General features: G+C 44.7%; 1 protein-coding gene across 2 annotated transcripts in view; it reads right to left on the bottom strand.

Annotated features, from left to right (window-relative positions):
* Positions 1-5983: 5983 nt before the first annotated feature.
* LOC106812860 (adenosine kinase-like) overlaps positions 5984-8667 on the bottom strand; it is a 14946-nt gene continuing 12262 nt past the window's right edge. For both annotated transcript variants that reach the window (XM_014816851.1, XM_014816852.1), the window contains exon 10: positions 5984-6377. In XM_014816851.1, coding sequence (XP_014672337.1) covers positions 6253-6377 — 125 coding nt within the window. In that variant the 3' untranslated portion in view covers positions 5984-6252. The remainder of the gene's footprint in view (positions 6378-8667) is intronic.

The raw sequence follows: 8667 nt of genomic DNA, 5'->3' as shown, positions 1-8667 counted from the left end.
TATCTTCCCCATTCACCCCAATCCAAATTTCATTCACCCTAGGGTGCACCGTTCACCCCGGTTGAATAGCACTGCACTAGTGTACGTATAACCCGACCAGGCTGTGTGACTAACGTCAATACACCGTATTCTACACGGTATTCTAACCCTAGCAATACCGTTTCTTGGAGCTAGTGTACGTACAGTCAATTCGCACTCCCTCGCTGCGTTTGTTTAAAAATCGTTGTGACATTTATGTACCCATGTAATATTTGAAAGCGTAAATAAATTTCAAAATCTAAAAATCTAATCAACACTCAGTATTCATTCAATGATTGTAGGCCCTATTGAGGATTGACATTATTTTCCTGCATTGACAAAACAAAACAAAACTCAACAAAACTCAAACAAAACTCAAACAAAACAAAAGACAACGCATTGCTCTGTCATTGTGACATTGAATCAATCAGTCAAAGAAGACAGACGCATAACTGCTTTCATAGACAAAGTACTCAGAAATACTTAATGACACGGCATACGCCACATTTATACATTTTAGAATCTTCATCGTAGATCATTTAATGACTCGAAACATACCAGTCGCCAGTGTTCGCAGACGCCACCTCCATTTCCACGGTAACTTTTCCCGCCGTGAACATTTCTAGTTGCACACCGGATACCTAACATAATGCTCGCCACCGGACAGGAACTGCTCTGAGCCCCATCTATGAACCTATCACGTGCACGCCTTTCTGTCTAGTGCGCTTGCGCCAGCTTTGCGGCTCATCCATAGAAATATAGAGATTGTGGAGTCTAAGCATAGACTAAAAATAATAATATTATTAGTCTATGGTAATACTATATTATTATTTCTATGGTTTTATCATAGACCATTGATTTGTATATAATATGTATTATGTTATTATATACAGTTCAGTGTTATCGACTATTTCAAAATTATAATTCACAAAATGTTTATTTGTCCATATAATTAGTATTTTCACGATGTACGGCGGCGCAGATGCAAGAATAACAAGCTACAGTACGTAGAAAATTATTAGATAAAGCACAGGAGTGGCGAAATACCCACAGATGTTCAGTAGTAAAAAGTTACTATATATATTATCAGGAGTTAATAAAGACAAACTTTATCTGATATCACATATATATCACATCATCTATTAGTATTCACTCCTGGCGTTATCATATATTATTATTGCTGTTGATTTTGTTGTTGTGAGCAAAATCGCGATAAGCCCGACAACATCCCCAAAATAATATCCAAAAAAATAGGCCCCCAAAATAAATATATATATAGCTATAAGCCTTGTAGCCGCTTCAGTTCACTCCTCATTTGTGCACAAATCATCGTGGGGTTCGTCTTAAAATCATACCCTCGTCTGAAAAAGCAAAAGGATAACACAAAGAAAGTTTCGTTTTTTATAAATTACCTCATAAGGAGTGCACCAATTTCCGAACACATCTTATCTCCGTATCTCCGTATCTCCTCTCCGTATCTCCGTATCTCCTCTCCGTATCTCCGTATCTCCGTATCTCCTCTCCGTATCTCGCTACCTGAAGGGTCGCAGGTGGTATCTTAACGGTTTCCCTAAAAATAACCAATTTTTGTTGGTTCGTGCTATTTCGTATTAATGGTCGGGAAAAAAAGCTGCACTTACTTTGGTTATTATTTTTTGTAATATATTCTTAGCTAAATGAACAATTATTCAACCTCACGGAAGATTATTTGATCATTAATTAATTGTTACAAAACCGTAAATTTTTGTAGAATAAATATACCATCTCTGTTCAAATATTAGAACGCAGATGCGAGTCTTTTATAACACGTTATGAGGGCTCACTTTCTAACGCCGAATGTATATAAATTAAAAAAAGACAGTTTTAAGACGAAAACTTTATTGAATCACGGTCTGGTGACGTTCGCGGATGCTCTCGCTCACGTCCGTGTACCCCATATATGAAATGAAGGCGCGGTGGTCACTCGTCTGCGTTCGTTCACGTTTCACCGAAACAGCTCGTATATATATATACATCTAGATCGTCTGCGATTAACCACCACACGTGACTGGAAGCCGCGCGGCAGCTGCACTATACACGGCTAGCATGAATTCGTTGGAAGCGGTCCCGCCTAAGAAAGCCGGGGCGTCCCGTCCTCCATCAACGCACCCTAAATACAGTGAGATGGTTATCTCCGCAATTGACGATCTTAAGGTGAGTCTCTCTCATTATATTTTCTCTCTCTCTAGCCCTGTGTGTGTGTGTGTGGGTGTGTGTGTGTGTGTGTGTGTGTGTGCTGTGTGTGTGTGTGTGTGTGTGTGTGGTGTGTGTGTGTGCGTGCGTGCGCACGCTGTGTGCGTGCGTGCGTGCGTGCGGTGTGTGCTGCTGTCGTTGTGTGTGTGTGTGGTGTGTGCGTGTGGGTGTGGTGCGTGCGTGCGGTGTGTGCTGTGGTGCGTCGCGTGCGTGCTGTGTGCTGGTGTGCGCTGCGCGTGTGTGTGTGTCGTGCGCGCGATGCTTGTGCGTATATTAATATTGATCGTACCCTTAAGCAACTAATGTCAAAAATAATATCCATCGTATACCTCGTTAGGATGACAAGATATACGTTAGCCGTTGGAAACGTTTAGTATACACATAATATAATACTTATTGTTCCTCGTAGCTCGGTTTACGGTGTAGTCTTCTGGTTAGCCTTGGATCATCGCATGGGCATCCGTGATTCTCTATCTTGCTAGTGCTATACTATACGCCGCATGTTTTTTCGCGCAGGCGCTGTTGGGCATATTTGGCGGAGCATCTGGCTATCTGGCGGGCGCTCTGTTGGCCATATTTGGGGCGGACGCATGCTGGCAAAATTGGCCGGGCGCTTGTTCAGCATATTTTCTGGGGCGGAGCATGCTGGAAAATATCGGCGGGCGCTTGTTGGCATATCTTCGCGGGAAGGCTTTGCTGGCATATTTGCGAGCAAGTTTTAAGCGAAATTTTCCGCGAAGTTTTGGCCGGAATTTCTTGGCGGGAGTTTTAGCATGAACTATTATTCTCTTTCGTATACAGTTCTAATCTATTTAGAATTTGACTTTAAAGGAGAGGGCGGCCTCGTTCGCGGCAAGCTATCGGCTCAAATCATAGCGTCCACTACACCGTCCGGCAGACGAGAAGGCTTGTGAACACGCAGGGTGACGCCTAGCGGTTCTGCACGAAGCGGGCCGTGAAGGAAGCGTCGAGGCAGGTCACCGGGCGCAGCGGCTCCCTCCGGGAAGTCTTCCGGCCGTCGGCACACAGACCAGATAGAAGCAAGGAACACCCACACGGAGAAGAACATCCCGAACGGCGACGCAAGACCTGCCGCTTAAGCCAAAGGAGATGGCCAGCGAGCGCTCGCGAAGAGCGCCACCGAAGGAAGAAATGTTCTGCTGCGAAAAGCTCGCGTCACCCACTCATCAAGGCGAGGTTCGGAAAGACAGGAGACGCAAGCCGTCGCCGATGGCGGAACACGGCGAAGGGTAGAAGGAAGCCAGCAGCAGGAGCCGCGCGCGGTCGCAGATAACAAGGCGAAAAAGACCAAGTTGGTGGCTAGAGAAAAAGGATCTCCTGTCGGCAAAAACCGAAAACGTTCGCGTCGTCCAAAAAAACTTCGGCGGCAACAGCAAACCGCGAAATCAGGGAAGGACTGAGCACGCCGCACGCTTAGTGTAAAGCAGGGAATTATCTCTCTCTCTCTCTCTCTCTCTCTCTCTATCTCTCTGCTCTCTCTCTCTGCTCTGTCTCCGTCGTCTGTCTCTGTCTCTGTCTCTGTCGTCTGTCCTGTCTCTGCTCTGGTTCTCTCTCTCTCTACTTGTTCTTCTCTGTCCTCTCTCTGTGTCTCTTTCTCGTCTCTCTCTCTCTCTCCTCTCTCTCTTCTCTCCTCTCTCTCTTTCCTTCTCTCTCTCTCTCCTCTCTCTCGCTCTGTTGCTCTTTTCTCTGTCTCTCTCTCTCTTCTGTCCTCTGTCCTACTGTCTCTGTCTCTGTCTCTGTCTCTGTCTCTTGTCTCGCTCTCCATCTCGCTCTCGCTCTCGCCTCTCCGCTCTCGCTCTCGGCTCTCGCTCGTCGCTGTCGGCTCTCTGCTCTCGCTCTCGGGGCTCTCTCTGTCTCTCTTGCGTCTCGCGTCCCCGCCTCTCACCCCCCCCCCCCCCCCCCGCGGCCCGCCCCCCCCCCCTCCTGTCTCTCTTCGCTGCTGCGCTCTCGTGGCTCTCTCTGTCTCTCCTTGCTCTCGTCTCTCTGTCTGTCTCTTCTCCGCTCTCTGTCTCTCTCGCTCTCTTGTTGCTCTCTCTCTCTCTCCTCTCTCTCTCCTGCTGCTCTCTCGCTCTCTGTTCTCTCTCTCCTGTCTCTCTTGCTCTCTCTCTCCCTCTCTCTCTCTCTCTTCTCTCTCTCTGCTCCTCTCTGTCTCTCTCTCTCTCTCTCTCCTCGTGTCTCTCTCTCTCTCTCTCTCTCTCTCTCTCGTCCTGTCTCTTTCTTCTGTCTCTCGGCTCTCTGCCTCGCTTCTCTCTTCGTCTCTCTCTCTCTCTTCTCTCTCTCTCCTTCTCTCTCTCTCTCGCTGCTCGCTCTCTCGCCTCTGGTCTCGTCTCTCTCTGTCTCTCTCTCTCTCTCCTCCTCCGCTCTCTCTCTCTCTCTCTCTCTCTCTCTCTCTCCTTTCTTCTCTCCTCTCTCTCCTCTCTCTCTCTCGTCTCTTCTCTCCTCTCTCTCTCTCCTCTCTTCCTCCTGCTGCTGCGAAACCTTTGGGCTGCTAACGCTTGTGCATCTACTTTTTGAAATATCATAGAAACCCAATTAAAAATGTGATATAATGAGGCAATTACCCCGTGTATCGAAATTTTCATCGAGTCCCCAACAGTTGTCTTGTTCCAGTCATACTTTTCAACTGCTCGCGTTTTTTTTATAATCAGTAAAATAACTTATAAAAACATAAGTAACTTCATATTCAGCAAACGTCTTCTGATTCCCTCGTCAACGTCTTGTAAAATAAAGTGTGATGTATATCGATAACCTTTTCCGCCTTGGACGTCCTTTGACTATCGGTTATCACTCTGAACGCCTGTAAATCGGCACCCACAACATCCTCTGAATACACGATTGAGCCATTAATATTACTCTATCCGTGGCTGGATCAACTAACTCACAATGGCCCGGTCACCACCCAAATTCCTGCCGCCTCCTGATCGAATGATAAGCCATAGAAACTATATAGAGACATGCATAGAGCCTACCAACGTTGAAACTAATCAGAGGGTCTTATCTAAAACCTAACTCAAGAGAAACGTCAATGTTATTTTATAAATCGGGTTAGGTCTACACACAGGTTTGATATAAATAATAACTCATGGTTTTAGCAATAAACAGAGTCATTCTTATAATGTCTGCCACTCTGAGCACACCACCACCATGTATACATTTACACCACCTCCATGAAGCGACTAGAAAATTCCAAGCGTTTTGCCGTGATGTTAGTATACCGCGCCATTCATTATGTTGATCCATTCAGTTGGCATCGGTTCTCCCAACGTAATTCAAATCGCTTTAGCTTTATTTATGTTTTCGCTACGTTTTTCTTTTTAATAACATAATACCCCAAAAAATTGATATCTTTCATTGGCATACGGCTTTGACTAGGTCCCAGTCTGCCAGCTTCTTATTTCCCACTGAATTTAGCACAGAGCCCGGGCACGGTACAGCCCAACAGTTACTTTCATCTGTAGCGACATGTTTCACCAATTAGCACAAATTCGACCGAAGGAACAAATGAATTACGGCAGCCACATATTTTTTCCTGATTGGCTACGTTATGAAGAGTAATTTAAATCAGATACTGATCTTCTGGCTACCCCAGATTGCCTTTCATTCAACCACCGCCCCCCCCATCGCACGATTTACGATTGTCGGTTAATTATCCTTAATTAGGTGTGGCGGCTAGAACACGCGTCAGCTGGGCTGTGAAGTGGCGCTGCTCACACGACATGCCCCACTGCACAGTGGCGCCCTCACACGACCATCCCACTGCACAGTGGCGCCCTCACACGACCATCCCACTGCACAGTGGCGCCCTCGCACGAGCATCCCACTGCACAGTGGCGCCCTCACACGACCATCCCACTGCGCCGTCACGTAAGCGTCATTACGAGTCGGACCTCCACGTGAACGACAACGCTCACGCCCCCTGTGAATGGAATGGCCACCGGTGGCGCCACCACGGACGACGGCGCATCGCCATGGCGACCGACGTTATTCGTACACGCACTTCTCGGTGAAGGTGCATCCGTGACGCTGGATGATGAGGTTGGCGACGTAGTTAGCGGCGCGCACACACTGCTCCGTCGATCGCTCCAGCATCAGCTGTGACAGGTAACCTACAGGCATGAGAACAGATTGACATGTTTTTGGAGGAACTATTGCATTGAATTTTTCATTTTCTATGAACCATTGTCACCGAGTTTCGGTATGCATGAGAATAGGCTAAAACCCTTTACATTACATATATATAGATATATGGATACCCCGCGATATTTATCTGGAGTTACGTCACTTCTGTGTGAAATTTGACGTATTTTTGCTGACTTTTTATGAAGTTAAAATTAAAAATGGCGTCCATTTTGACAAGAAAAGTACACTTTATTGTTTTTTGCATTGATCTCAAGAACGACCAAAATGAAAACCAAAAGCCGGATATCCGCGAATCCGCGCAAAATTCTCATGCCAGAACCTAACGAGAAGATGCACGACATGACACGATGTGCAAACGAACCAGCCGAGGGCGCCACCCGTGTCCGACCGCCATGACAACGGCGACGTGTCATGGCGGAGGCACGCACTATATGAAGGATTAAGGAACTGTTACCTTGGTATACCAACCCCCTAAGAAGGATTTAAGTTCTGTTACACGGCTGTAAAGCCCCTACAAAGGATATAAGATCCGTCACGTTTTTCGATAGCTAGATAGATACATAACTTTGAGAATATGATGTAAATCTTGCAAAACAGCATCCTTATCATCAAGCAATATAAAATTGATATTGATGATGTTTACAATCACATTCAACAGCATTATCGCTTGCTATACTACTAAAATTAAATCCATACAATTAAAAAAAGATACACAAAATTGTATATATAGAATTTCAGGGAGTCTAAAATAAAAAATATATAAAAAAATATAAAAATGTATAAAAAATATAAAAATTATATAAAAATATAATAAGCTCGTACGGCGTTCTAAAATCGTGAGCGAAAATATACGCTGCCGGGCAGCGTACAGAATCGCTAGTGTGTCCTAGGCTTTGTCTTTCCTTCTCTTCCTCTGCTGCTGCGAACATGGGATGTAACGCTTGTGCATCTACTTTGTAAATATCATAAAACCAATTAAAAATGTGATATAATGAGGCATACCGTGTATGAAATTTCATCCGACGTCCCCAACAGTTGTTTGTTCCATGTCATACTTTTCACTGTCGCGTTTTTTTATAATCCGTAAAATAACTTATAATAAAATAATAACTTATTCAGCAAACGTCTTTGATTTTAGTCAACGTCTTGTAAAATAAAGTGTGATGTATACGATAACCTTTTCCGCTTGACCGTCTTTGATATCGGTTTACTCTGAACGCTGTAATATCGCAACCACAACATCCTCGAATACGGGCGATGCATTAATTATTCCTCTATCCCTGGCTGGATACAATAATTCACAATGCCCCGGTACACACCCCCCCCAAATCTCCTGCCGCCCCTGCCGCCATCCTGATCGAATATAACCATAGAAATATATAGAGACATGCATAGAGCCTACCTACGTTGACACTAATCAGAGGGTCTTATCTAAATATTTGTACAGTGAAACCTAACTCAAGAGAAACGTCAATGTTATTTTATAAATAGGGTTTCGTTCTATAGACCTATGTGACTTCACTTTACAAGTCAAAGGTGTATATTATTGGTGGGTGTCTGTGTTAGAGATGACAGAGGTGTCCTCTACACACAGATTTGATATAAATAATATAGATAAACAGCAATAAACAGAGTCATTCTTATATGTCTGCCACTCTGAGCTCATACTAATTCCACTACCATATACATTTCCACGAAGCGACTAGAAAATTCCAAGCGTTTCGTGTGTTAGTATAACCGCCATTAATTATGTTGATCATTAGTTGGCATCGTTTCCAAGTAATTCAAATCGCTTTAGCTTATTTATGTTTTTGTAACGTTTTTTTTTAATAACATAATACAACCAAAAAATATATTTTCATGCATACGCTTTGATAGGTCCCAGTCTGCCAGCTTTTATTTCCAACTGAATTAGCACAAGCACGGCACGGTAGAGTCAATAGTTACTTCATCTGTAGCGACATGTTTCACAATTACACAAATTAACGAAAGAACAAATGAATTACGGAAGCAAATATTTTTATGATTGGCTACGTATGAAAGTAATTTAAATCAGATACTACTGGCTTACCCCAGATGCTTTTCATTTCAACCACCCCCCCACCCATCCAACGATTTACGATTGTCGGTTAATTACCTAATTAGGTGCGCTAGAACACCGTCTGCTGGGCTGTGAAGTGGCGCCCTCACACGACCATCCCACTGCACAGTGGCGCCCTCGCACGACCATCCCACTGCACAGTGGCGCCCTCGCAC

This window comes from Priapulus caudatus, unplaced genomic scaffold (assembly GCF_000485595.1).
Source record: "Priapulus caudatus unplaced genomic scaffold, Priapulus_caudatus-5.0.1 Scaffold694, whole genome shotgun sequence".
In the NCBI taxonomy this organism is placed as follows: Eukaryota; Metazoa; Priapulida; class Priapulimorpha; order Priapulimorphida; family Priapulidae; genus Priapulus; species Priapulus caudatus.
This window is presented reverse-complemented; position numbering and strand designations above follow the sequence as displayed.